The sequence below is a fragment of the Eretmochelys imbricata genome, chromosome 3 (assembly GCF_965152235.1).
Source record: "Eretmochelys imbricata isolate rEreImb1 chromosome 3, rEreImb1.hap1, whole genome shotgun sequence".
Classification (NCBI taxonomy): Eukaryota; Metazoa; Chordata; order Testudines; family Cheloniidae; genus Eretmochelys; species Eretmochelys imbricata.
The window spans coordinates 64,775,940-64,789,735 of NC_135574.1; the positions used below are offsets into that span (position 1 = coordinate 64,775,940).

Genomic DNA, 13,796 nt, shown 5'->3' on the forward strand with positions numbered 1-13,796 from the left:
GACATGATTTTATCACTTTAACTCTCTCATCATCTTACAGGATTCCAGTGTCCAGCTTAGTAGACAGCTGGGCAACACTATTGCTTCTTCTGAAGGATTCTGTACAACTCAGTCTTCCAGCACCAGGGCAGTTTCTCATACTTGGGTGAGCAGTTACACTTACAATTTCTAACAAAATTGTGATCCCATATATGTAAAATTATATAAAGGGCAAGTGTTTAAAATCTTGATTTAATTACTTGTCGTTTTGACTGGAGAAAAATTCCTATTTCCTAGAGACCTTCTTGACAAAGATTTATCTTCAGTGCAGTATCTTACTTGAAAGAATGTTGATCACATACAAATGTTGATTCTTGTATTGCTCCGACAATTTTTCTGGAAGAAGCACTTCTGGTATGAGTGTAGTACTGTCTTCATCCAGTTCTCAGCTTCCCTCAGTCACATTGCCAACGGTGTGGTAATTATGAATACTTGTGATGCTAGTTTGTGAGGTCTCCCAACACATTTTTTCCATAGGCCATCAGAGAGCCATTAGATGAAAATGACTTTTTGTCACTTTCACCCGTGGTCAAATTTAAATAAGAGACCTACATATGTCAAACTCCATATCTCATTATTAATCCCCTCAGCTACCAGGACCCTCTAAACAGTAGTTTTAAATGTTTAAATTTACTCAGTAAGTCACTCTTATGACTATTTATTTTGTATATTTTCCTCTCATGTGATATAGGATTAATTACCAGCCCAGAAACAGTTTGCTGAACTTCAGAAATAAAATGCTGAATACGGTCATTTGTGTTAAGCACTGAACAATATTCTCTGTAAATTGTAGTAATATTGTAGTGAAGTGTTAAATCAAATAGCCACAAATTAATTTGTCCAAAAACCTCTCCATGAAGGTATTTTTGGATGGATTCCAATGTTACATCTACTTGAAAACTATTAATTATACAAATTGTCTGTAACAATCAAAATAAATTTCAGACATTTGGAAATGGGTCTTTTGGAATTTTAGCAAACTAAAGGGAAGTAGCTGAAGTTTCAACTAATGTGTACTGTGCATGTGAATTTGCCATGGAATTTTTGCCTGTTATTCTAAAATAATGCAATATTTTATTTTAAGATTATCATCAGTTTTCATTTAATATATTTTCTTTTTAGTGTTCTAAATGAGTTTATTATGAAAAACCCAAGTCTGGAGAATAAGAAAGATCAAAGAGATCTTCAGGTAAAAAATACGTTTTTGTATAAATTTACTGTTAAAATATTCTTCAGTAAATGCCTAACTGCTGAGAGTACAGCATATCTGATCTTTCCTGTACATTTAAAAAAAATATTTTTAAGCAACTGATCTTGTTATAATGGCTTTTTTATTTCCTTTTGTAGTTTTTTCTATTGCTTATAGTTGTTATATTTTTCTTAATACTGTATTTAACTTAAAATTTTCTTGCTGTAACTTAAACCCGTTGCTATTTGTTCTGTCCTCATTATTAACATTTCTCCCATCAGTCATCTTTCTGTGGACTGAGCCTTGCCTAGGTTTGTTAATTTTATATCACAGTTCTTATTTTCTCAACATTTATCACTTCTGTTGCTGCCCTCTGAGCTTTCTAAGCTTCATTTCTTTTTTTAAAAAATGTTGGAACCCAACACTGAATGCAGTACTCCAACTGAAGCTAAATAGCACTAAGCAGAGAAGATTAATTACCTTGCTGCTTGTACTTGAGGTACTCCTGTTAATACAACTTGGATTAGTATTTTATGTAGAGGCATTGCAGTTTGGACTCATGTTCAGTTTATGATGCTCTACTACAACCCCCAGACACTTCTCTATGGTACTGCCACAAATCATCATTCACCTAGTCTATGGGCAAAACATGCAGTCAGATATGCATGTTGTCAAGGTTCCTTCCCCACTCTGAACTCTAGGGTACAGATGTGGGGACCTGCATGAAAAACCCCCTAAGCTTATTTTTACCAGCTTAGGTTAAAACTTCCCCAAGGTACAAACTATTTTACCTTTTGCCCCTGGACTTTATTGCTGCCACCACCAAACGTCTAACAAATATGTAACAGGGAAAGAGCCCACCTAGAAACGTCTTTCCCCCCAAAATCCTCCCAAATCCTATACCCCGTTTCCTGGGGAAAGCTTGATAAAAATCCTCACCAATTTGCATAGGTGAACACAGACCCAAACTCTTGGATCTTAAGAACAATGAAAAAGCAATCAGGTTCTTAAAAGAAGAAGTTTAATTGAAGAAAAAGTAAAAGAATCACCTGTGTAAAATCAGGATGGTAAATACCTTACAGGGTAATCAGATTCAAAACATAGAGAATCCCTCTAGGCAAAACCTTATGTTACAAAAAGACACAAAAACAGGAATATACATTCCATTCAGCACAACTTATTTTATCAGCCATTTAAACAAAACAGAATCTAACTAGATTGCTTATTAGCCCTTTACAGGAGTTCTGACCTGCATTCCTGCTCTGGTCCCGGCAAAAGCAACACATAGACCGAGAGAACCCTTTGTTTTCCTGCCCCCCAGCTTTGAAAGTATCTTGTCTCCTCATTGGTCATTTTGGTCAGGTGCCAGTGAGGTTATCTTTAGCTTCTTAACCCTTTACAGGTGAAAGGGTTTTTTCCTCTGGCCAGGAGGGATTTAAAGGTAGTTAGCCTTCCCTTTATATTTATGACACATGTACTTACTGAATCTAAAATATACCTTAAGTGAATTCTCTTGTGAGCTTGAACACTTGACTACTTTTTTTGTAAAAAGAAAAGGAGGACTTGTGACACCTTAGAGACTAACAAATTTTATTTGAGCATAAGCTTTCGTGAGCTACAGCTCACTACATCGGATGCATTCAGTGGAAAATACAGTGAGGAGATTTATATACACAGAGAACATGAAACAATGGGTGTTACCATACACACTGTAACGAGAGTGATCAGGTAAGGTGAGCTATTACCAGCAGGAGAGCGGGGAGGGGGGGACCTTTTGTAGTGATAATCAAGGTGGGCCATTTCCAGCAGTTGACAAGAATGTCTGAGGAACAGTTGGGGAGGTGCGGGGGGGAATAAACATGGGGAAATAGTTTTACTTTGTGTAATGACCCATCCACTCCCAGTCTTTATTCAAGCCTAAGTTAATTGTATTCAGTTTGCAAATTAATTCCAATTCATCAGTCTCTCGTTGGAGTCTGTTTCTGAAGTTTTTTTTGTTGAAGAATTGCTACTTTTAGGTCTGTAATTGAGTGACCAAAGAGATTGAAGTGTTCTCCGACTGGTTTTTGAATGTTATAATTCTTGACGTCTGATTTGTGTCCATTTATTCTTTTACGTAGAGACTGTCCAGTTTGGCCAATGTACATGGCAGAGGGCCATTGCTGGCACATGATGGCATATATCACATTGGTAGATGTGCAGGTGAATGAGCCTCTGGTAGTGTGGCTGATGTGATTAGGCCCTATGATGGCGTCCCCTGAATAGATATGTGGACACAGTTGGCAACGGGCTTTGTTGCAAGGATAGTTCCTGGGTTAGTGGTTCTGGTGTGTGGTTGCTGGTGAGTATTTGCTTCAGGTTGGGGGGCTGTCTGTAAGCAAGGACTGGCCTCTCTCCCAAAATCTGTGAGAGTGATGGGTCGTCCTTCAGGATAGGTTGTAGATCCTTGATGATGCGTTGGAGAGGTTTTAGTTGGGGGCTGAAGGTGATGGCTAGTGGTGTTCTGTTATTTTCTTTGTTGGGCCTGTCCTGTAGTAGGTAACTTCTGGGTACTCTTCTGGCTCTGTCAACCCCTCAGACAGAGACAAACACCTACAAGATCTCGATCAAGCATTCTTACAACTACAATATCCATCTGCTGAAGTGAAGAAACAGATTGACAGAGCTAGAAGACTGGGAGTGGATGGGTCATTACACAAAGTAAAACTATTTCCCCATTTTTATTCCCCCCCCCCCCACTCCCCGCCCCTACTGTTTCTCAGATGTTCTTGTCTGCTGGAAATGGCCCACCTTGATTATCACTACAAAAGGTCCCCCACCCTCCCGCTCTCCTGCGGGTAATAGCTCACCTTACCTGATCACTCTCCTTACAGTGTGTATAGTAACACCCATTGTTTCATGTTCTCTGTGTATATAAACCTCCCCACTGTATTTTCCACTGAATGCATCCAGTGAAGTGAGCTGTAGCTCACCAAAGCTTATGCTCAAATAAATTTGTTAGTCTCTAAGGTGCCTCCTTTTCTTTTTGCGGATACAGACTAACACGGCTGCTACTCTGAAACCTACTTTTTTTGTGTTTCTCCTATAATTCCAAACCTGCTTAACTCCTGATCAGATTGCCTAAAAAGTTAGCTGCAAAGACATATTGTACTGCAACAGTCATGCTGTTTACCATCTGAAATCACTTTCCTGAACAACTTTCAGGATCATGAGTTAATTCATGTCTCTGATAGAGTAAGTTATTCTTTGATGTTACGTGAAAAGGCATGCTGTTGGGGGGAAAGGTCTGTTACACAAGCTTTTTAAGCACACTTGTATATATCATATATTACCATATATGACATACCTTTACTTCACCTGCGATCATTGCAAAAATGTTGCACCTCCCATTGCTTTAATTTTGAATGTAAACTCTTTGTGATGGTAAACAGTAGATAGTCCAGCGGAGGTCACATGCTCTATTTGTGATAGGTGATATTTTTGGAAAAAGCAATCCAGGATTATGAAATAATCTTTCAAATTATCCATTGAGACCTTGATATTTCAACTGAAACACAAAGGTGCTTCAGATTAAAAGGGGGAAAAAAAAGAGTTTAATATCCAGAACGAGATTCTGTGAATGGACACAACACACTTAAATTTTCCCAGTCATAGGGATGGCTATTGAATAAACCTTATTTCTGTGTTTTTTTAAAATGAAGATGTGAAAACTATTGCTGCAATCAGATCCATATAGCCTTCCACTTCTTACTCATAGATAAAGCCACTAAGCATGTAATTGTTTCATTTTCCTGATTTCAGACCAATTCTCTAATTTATCAGAATTATTTTGCATTTCACTTCTATCCTCTGAAGTGTTTGTGCTACCTTTCAACTTCATACCATCTACTAATTTGATTAATCAATTGGCTAAGATCTATTCACCTCATCCTCCAAGGAGTATTCATCATTGCTGATGTTGAACAGAAGTGAATCCAGAACAGAGAACCCTATGATATCCCATTCTATAATTCCTCTTCTCCTGACACTGAGCTAATGAGTATCTGTGTAGACAACATATCTCAGGATAACCAATTTACTCTTTTACACAAGGTTCTTTACACATTTGTTTCTTGCTTTCCATCAGGATGTAACTCACAAAATAGTGGATGCCATTGGTGCCATTGCTGGTTCTTCCTTGGAACAGACTACTTGGCTAAGACGAAACCTAGAGGTCAAACCCTCCCCCAAGATAATGGTTGATGGAAACAACTTGGAATCGGATGTTGAAGGTAGCTTATTTTCCCGTTATTCAAAATCAAATATTGAATTAATTTATTGATTCCCTTCACGTTACTGAAAAATGACAGATTTTATAATATTAGAAGTTTGCTAAATCAGATTTAGTGCTGTTGTGCGGAGTACTGAGCTATATTAAACCTAATGCACATGGTGAAACAAAAAACAGTCAATTTTCCATGTCTTGGAATATATTTACTTTTAAATATTTATTTTTGTAGATATTGATATAAGGTACATAGTTTCCAAAATCAATTGTCTCTTGCTGTCACTTTTTCTTTTAGATATGTTGTATCCAGCTCTGGAAACCTCAAATATAACTCCTTCAGTTTATAGCGTCCATGCATTAACATTACTTTCTGAGGTAAATGTTTCTTCAGTTATACTACATGCTGGTTTCTTATAATACAGAGGGACATAGAGAGATTAGAAATATGCACAGAAACATGCACATGAGATTCAATTCAGAAGAATACTAGTTAAATATCTATGGGAAAAATAATTGAAATATATATGCACAATGGGGAAAAGAAATGCATAAAAAGGCCTAAGAGTGATAATGGACAGCAAATGTATACATGAATTTGCCATTTTGTTGGTTATTTGCTAAGAACTGGCAATGTTCTCAACGTTGTACAATTATCATTTGTGTGGTGGTGCTGTCCATAGGCCCCAGTCACTCTCATTGGGCTGAGAACAAAAAGTGACCATGTGATCAGAGAGTCATTGAGGTTCAGAACAGTGACTACTGACAGATGTCTAATAGGCAAAATAATCCTCGTATCTGTCAAGGGGTTCCTGTCGTCTGCCCTGACTTCTGTCCTAGACATATTTATTTGTATGATTTTGTTAATTTGCTGTATTAGTTTGTGGTGATTGATATTATATTTTATTTGCATTTTGTGGGGAAAAAAGGAAAATTTGACAGTAGCCATTGAAGTCAATGGACACAGGTTCCTGCCATGTGCCAGGGTATTAATCTTTGTAATCCTGACATGTTATACATGTGCAGTGACTTGTACCAGGGTTTGCTGGAAGAAATTGAGTAAGGAATTTGGGGTGTTTGGTAAGGATTTTTGTGACAGGGTTTATGTTATATAGGCATAGTATGGATGAATTTATGTGCTGGTAATTGTGAACTAATGCTTATATTTTGTGGGCTATGCTATAGCGCAGGGGTTGGCAACCTTTCAGAAGTGGTGTGCTGAGTCTTCATTTATTCCCTCCAATTGAAGGTTTCGCATGCCAGTAATACATTTTAACATTTTTAGAAGGTCTCTTTCTATAAGTCTGTAATATATAACTAAACTATTGTTGTATGTAAAGTAAATGAGGTTTTTAAAATGTTTAAGAAGCTTCATTTAAAATTAAATTAAAATGCAGAGCCCCCCGGACCGGTGGCCAGGACCCGGGCAGTGTGAGTGCCACTGAAAATCAGCTTGCGTGCCGCTTTTGCCACGCGTGCCATAGGTTACCTACTCTTGCTGTAGTGTGTCTTAGCTGAGAGTTCATGTATTTTTATTTTTAAATATATCTTTATACTTCGTGTTTTAAATTTTGTACAATACCTCAGATTTGATAACTTTTGTATTAAATTTGAATAAATTAATAATACTTACATAGTTGCCACTCCCCTTATCAGTCATAGCAGAAGTGTCACGGGTTAAATGGGCATGGAGATTTACCCAAGAAATGGCTCTTCATTGGGAGGAGAATGTAGAAAAGTTTACAGCACAATCACCTGTGGATGGATTTAATTGTATCTTAAGCGCTAAATTCACTTTATAAAAGAGAACCTACACATTTTTTAAAAGGGAAAGATTTTATAATTTATAAAAAGAAAAGGAATACTTGTGGAGACTAACCAATTTATTTGAGCATAAGCTTTCGTGAGCTACAGCTCACTTCATCGGATGCATACTGTGGAAAGTATAGAAGATCTTTTTATACACACAAAGCATGAAAAAATGGGTGTTTACCACTACAAAATGTTTTCTCTCCCCCCACCCCACTCTCCTGCTGGTAATAGCTTATCTAAAGTGGTCACTCTCCTTACAATGTGTATGATAATCAAGGTGGGCCATTTCCAGCACAAATCCAGGGTTTAACAAGAACGTCTTGGGGGCTGGGGGTAGGAAAAAACAAGGGGAAATAGGTTACCTTGCATAATGACTTAGTCACTCCCAGTCTGTATTCAAGCCTAAGTTAATTGTATCCAATTTGCAAATGAATTCCAATTCAACAGTCTCTCACTGGAGTCTGGTTTTGAAGTTTTTTTGTTGTAATATCACAACTTTCAAGTCTGTAATCGTGTGACCAGAGAGATTGAAGTGTTCTCCGACTGGTTTATGAATGTTATAATTCTTGACATCTGATTTGTGTCCATTTATTCTTTTACATAGAGACTGTCCAGTTTGACCAATGTACATGGCAGAGGGGCATTGCTAGCACATGATGGCATATATCACATTGGTGGATGTGCAGGTGAACGAGCCTCTGATAGTGTGGCTGATGTTATTAGGCCCTGAATAGATATCATCCCCTGAATAGACACCATCACAGGGCCTAATGCGTGTGTGGGGGGGAGAGGGAGAGAAAACCTGGATTTGTGCTGGAAATGGCCCAACTTGATTATCATACACATTGTAAGGAGAGTGATCGCTTTAGATAAGCTATTACCAGCAGGAGAGTGGGGTAGGGGGAGAGAAAACCTTTTGTAGTGGTAAACACCCATTTTTTCATGCTTTGTGTGTATAAAAAAATCTTCTATACTTTCCACAGTATGCATCCGATGAAGTGAGCTGTAGCTCACGAAAGCTTATGCTCAAATAAATTGGTTAGTCTCTAAGGTGCCACAAGTCCTCCTTTTCTTTTTGCGAATACAGACTAACACGGCTGTTACTCTGAAACCTTTATAATTTATGTTATTTTCTAATTTTGAAAGATTCAATATACTTAAGGTTGTGGAAATATTATATTGAAGAACATCATGCAGAAAAGTAACAGTATAAATATAAAAAAGAAAAGGAGGACTTGTGGCACCTTAGAGACTAAGAAATTTATTTGAGCATAAGCTTTCGTGAGCTACAGCTCACTCCATCGGATGCAGATGCATAGGTGCCACAAGCACTCCTTTTCTTTTTGAGAATACAGACTAACACGGCTGCTACTCTGAAACCTGTCAGTATAAATATAATGCTCTTTTGGGGGTTATAAGAAGCAAGTTTAAAAAAGCCAAGCCAAACACTCCTCCCCAACAGCCACCTTAAATTCTTCAATTTCTTGCTTCTTATGTCTCATAGGTTTTGGCTCATCTGTTGGATATGGTTTTCTACAGCGATGAAAAAGAGAGAGTTATTCCTTTGCTTGTAAATATTATGCACTATGTTGTGCCCTACCTCCGCAATCACAGGTATCATTACAATTTATGTAGCTCAGACCTCAGGTCTACTGGAGTTTGTTGGATGTTCTGCATTTCAGCTGAATCAGGCTGCCTATTCCATGGCACTACAAAGACAGGCAGATAAGAGCGTGAATGTGACAGACTGTCTGACTTCCCACCAAATTCCCTGGAGCCTGGATGAAATATATTGAGCTGGAAGCAAGAATTCAGATTTCTTACTGACCAAGGCCTCATGCACTAACTCTCAAAGGCAATCAAGTATTAGCCCCCATACTTTATAAATAAGTTAACGGAGAGGTGGCAAAAGGCCACTTCAGACAGAGTCTGGAATAGAATCCAAGTTTCTAACATGGCAGAGCAAAGTCTTACCTGCTCAGCCACATTTTGTTTCAGATCTAATGTGCCAGATATATATGCTTTGGATTTCCTATCTCTAATCACACTCTCATGTCAGAGCTAGGGATAAGAATGCTGGATTCCTGATCTCCAATATTCTGCTGCCTTCTGAATTAGTTGTACAGCTATTGCTAAAGTGTTAGTCAGATCCCTTTTAGTGGCTGATCCACAAAGAGGATAACAACCTCTCTTGCGGCACATATGAAAAGTGATATTAATACGATGTTTTAAAACCATTGTTTTCACAGGAGTCTGGGTATATATTCATAATTTTTTTTAAAGCAGTGATTTAAAAGATTTCATGTTGAGTTGTTTATTCTTTCCAGTGCTCACAATGCACCCAGTTATCGAGCCTGTGTTCAGTTATTGAGCAGTCTTAGTGGGTATCAGTATACAAGGAGAGCATGGAAAAAGGAAGCTTTTGATCTTTTCATGGATTCCAGCTTCTTCCAAATGGATGCTTCTTGCGTTAATCAGTAAGAATTTTTCTTGTTTCTGTCTGTTATTGTAAATGTTTAGCATATAATGTATTGAGTTATATTAAAAACGCGGTGCAATGTGAGCCAGATATTGCCAAAAAAACTTCTGTGTGTGGGTGCATACAGATTATGATTTTATCGTTTGTGTATAGATTATGAAATTCACATATTCAAACCTTATTTGTTTGCACAAATTGAGTGCAAATGACTTTGTATTTGTAAACCTATCATATACATGAATAAGAGAGTACTAAAATTGCATCTGTAGCCAGTTTCTAAGGAAAATTTGAAATTTGCTGTAGAAAAGTTGGTCCTGTATGTATTTTTAAATTTGGTTAAAAGAACAGAAAATTTTTTAAATAAAAATACAAATGTCTTGCTTTATTAATTATATATAATCATCCTCTTTCCTTTTAGTTGGAGAGCAATTATGGATAATTTGATGACACATGACAAAACTACGTTTAGAGATTTGATGAGTGAGTACTAACTCCTGTATAATAATAATACTTACTGCTTAGATGTTATTTTATGTTTCAAATTACTCCATACATGTTAACTTATGTACAATTCATTACATCAGTTTCTCCAGGAAAGACATTTAAAAAATCTAAAATAAGTATTTCTTGGAAAATTTTTATTCAGGATTTTAAATTCCACTTGAAAATTCCAGTAAAACGATATTTGTAAGAAATGTTTGAATAAAGCAGTGTTTTAATTTACATTTCTTCTTAAACTACTGGCATTTTGGAGAAAAGGACACTGAATTCCCCTCTACCATACCAGGGCACAACTTCTTTGAAATAAATGGAGGTGTCCCTCCTTGTGCCAGCAGTGAATTTTACCCTTTATGTGAAAGAGTTTATCAAGCTAGTACTATGTCCAGTCTCAAAATGTCATTAACCATGTTCTAACTTGAGGAAAAAGATGATTATAGAGTCCTGCAGCATGACAATTTCTGATTAACAATTTATTTAAAGATACAGAGCCAGATTCTCCTTTCAGTTATATTGCTACAAGTAGGTTTGCCCCAATATAACAAAGCAGAATTTGTCCCAAATTATATTTAACATGAAGGCAATGTGTATATTTTCCAGTTTTTTTTCAATATATGTTTCTTAAATATGCTCATTTTGGTTAAATAGCATCTTACTTATATGTACAAATTACACAGTTGACTTGAAAACTGTCTTTATACTTCTGGTTGTATTCATGTGATAAAATAAATGTTGCCTTTCTTTTACTATTAAAAGTATGCCTCAAGATAGTACCTTTTCTCTCTTAGCACGTGTGGCTGTGGCTCAGAGCAGTTCACTCAATCTGTTTGCTAATCGGGATGTAGAGTTGGAACAGCGAGCTTTGCTCCTGAAGAGGCTTGCCTTTGCCATTTTTAGCAGTGAAGTGGACCAGTACCAGAAATATCTTCCAGATATACAAGGTCAGTAGAAATTATTATTTACCAGAATTTCTTTTTTAAATAAAAGTTATTGTTGCTGAAGAAAACTTTGTCATAAAGTAGATCTGTTGTGGGCTCTGGTATGCATTAGCCACTATCACTGAATTTCATTTTTAACGGTACTCATAATAGAAATCATAATGGAATCTATGGGCCTGATCCTGTTTCTATTGAAATTGTTGACAAAATTCCAGCTGCTTTCAATGGGAGCAGGGTTGGATTTCAAATGACAGTCGAGTACATAGGCTTGTTGACTGCCAGTTAACTTCCCACTGAATCATGTCATTCATCTGTCATCTTATCAATTGGTTGATATCCCTGGACATCCTATAAGCTGTTCACTTACATGGTTCATAGGCTCACATGCCCACCCTACAGTACATTCAGCTAGGTAGGTGTAAAAAGAAAAGGAGTACTTGTGGCACCTTAGAGACTAACCAGTTTATTTGAGCATAAGCTTTCGTGAGCTACAGCTCACTTCATCGGATGCATACTGTGGAAAGTGTAGAAGATCTTTTTATACACACACAGCATGAAAAAATACCTCCCCCCATCCCACTCTCCTGCTGGTAACAGCTTATCTAAAGCGATCACTCTCCTTACAATGTGTATGATAATCAAGTTGGGCCATTTCCAGCACAAATCCAGGTTTTACGGCTGTTACTCTGAAACCTAGGTAGGTGTGTGTAGGCTTAGATGAAAATATTGCAGGTTCTACAAATTCCTGTAGCTGTTTATTCTGCTCTTCTGTTAGTTTGTCCAGTAATTAACATAGGAGGTTGTTATTGCTTCCTGTTGACTCTTTTGTAGGGAGTTTGGGAGAGGGCTCTTTTGTAGGGAGTAGGGGGAGGGATAGCTCAGTGGTTTGAGCGTTGGCCTGCTAAACCCAGGGTTGTGAGTTCAATCCTTGAGGGGGCCATTTAGGGATCTGGGGCAAAAATTGGGGATTGGTCCTGCTTTGAGCGGAGGGTTGGACTAGATGACCTCCTGAGGTCCCTTCCAACCCTGATATTCTATGATTCTATGATTCTTTTTTTCTCCTCTGATGTGTTGCAGATTGTTAGGACAGCTTCCTTCTTGGTATGATGTCTTTGTAGGTTATCATGATACACTGTGGTTCTTCCTCCAATTGGGTAGCTCCATAATCTTCCTTGTCCACTTGTTCCTTGATTTGTATTTTGAAGCTCCTTTCCAATCAGCTAGTAACTAGCTGTAGGTCTGGCCTGTTCATGACATTTGGTTGTTTTTCTTGTCTGAACTGTGTGAGGACAGTGTGGACCTTTGCTACTTGAGAGCCTACCTCTTTACTTGTTGGATACTGCAATGTAGGCGATGAGCTAGAACTCACAGTAATCAGGTTTAAATAAAAAGTGCCTGAGGACAGAATATTCTCAATGTAATATACAGTATAGTAAAAGTACAATATTTTAACATGGTAAACATGAGTTACTCTAGCTCTTACCACATATCTTTTGCTAGAAATAGAGGTCACACCTTTATAATCTGTTGTTCTTATCTTTGGAATGAATCAAACTCTTGTATAAACAATGTAATGTAGCAGAAAGTTAACATAGAGAACAAATAGGGGTGTTTTGTTTGTTTTGCAGTCATATAAATATTTGGTTCACACAGTTTATTCTCGAGATTGACAAAAGGAATAAAATATCGTTACTTATATTAATATTAAAATATATTTAACTCTAACAAGAATAAACTGACTTGAAAACTAAAAAGCTAACCAAAATTATTATAAACTGAGGAATCCTTGTTGGCTTTCTGTTTCAGAAAGGCTGGTAGAAAGTCTCCGTTTGCCTCAAGTGCCCACCCTTCACTCTCAAGTGTTCCTGTTTTTCAGAGTATTGCTTTTAAGAATGTCTCCACAGCACCTTACCTCACTTTGGCCTACCATGATCACTGAACTGGTGAGTTGTAGTTAGCATTCACGATTTGGAAAACTGATGGTGCATAGGTAACTTTATACCTGAACATCTGTTTTAGTTGCCCCAGGGAAATAAGTTATAGTTACGATATGTACATTTAAATGTACAATGGTCATCATTTAAACTGAATGCTGACTTGTTTGCACAGTCTTGATAACATCTGTTTCCTCAAATCAAATAAAATGTCTGTATGGCTTATGCGATCAGTTAAGCCATACAGAAAATATTTTTTTTTGAAAATTTCTAGTCTCTGTTCATTCCCTGCTCCCACTTGCATTCTGAAGTAACTTTGCACCTCCCTCAATGTTCATTTCTTCTTTGCTCCTAAATACCAGTTCACTTCCTGCCAAAGTAAGCTTGCTTCCCCCCAACATTCCTGCTTCCTCACTATTTTCACTTGCTTCTTCCTTGTGGATGTCTTACCAGTCATTTAGCCCCTTCTGATGCTGATGACATCAAGTAGAGGGATCTGAAAGACTTGTTATATTGGTAATCAGTGGTGATTGATGGCACTTTATGGCTATATTTTTGTAACCAGACACCTGTACGGCCAGACCTTTGGCTCTGCTCTGTCACCTTTTTGTTACTCCACTAGCACAAATGGGACAGAGCACTG

General features: G+C 37.4%; 1 protein-coding gene across 4 annotated transcripts in view; it reads left to right on the plus strand.

The window, feature by feature from the left end:
- DOP1A (DOP1 leucine zipper like protein A) overlaps nucleotides 1-13,796 on the plus strand; it is a 123,104-nt gene that overhangs the window by 98,248 nt on the left and 11,060 nt on the right. For all 4 annotated transcript variants that reach the window (XM_077812749.1, XM_077812748.1, XM_077812751.1 and 1 more), the window contains exons 25-33: nucleotides 41-145; nucleotides 1,162-1,228; nucleotides 5,355-5,499; nucleotides 5,791-5,870; nucleotides 8,809-8,918; nucleotides 9,632-9,781; nucleotides 10,202-10,263; nucleotides 11,070-11,222; nucleotides 13,026-13,162. In XM_077812749.1, the coding sequence (XP_077668875.1) occupies nucleotides 41-145; nucleotides 1,162-1,228; nucleotides 5,355-5,499; nucleotides 5,791-5,870; nucleotides 8,809-8,918; nucleotides 9,632-9,781; nucleotides 10,202-10,263; nucleotides 11,070-11,222; nucleotides 13,026-13,162 (1,009 nt within the window). The remainder of the gene's footprint in view (nucleotides 1-40; nucleotides 146-1,161; nucleotides 1,229-5,354; nucleotides 5,500-5,790; nucleotides 5,871-8,808; nucleotides 8,919-9,631; nucleotides 9,782-10,201; nucleotides 10,264-11,069; nucleotides 11,223-13,025; nucleotides 13,163-13,796) is intronic.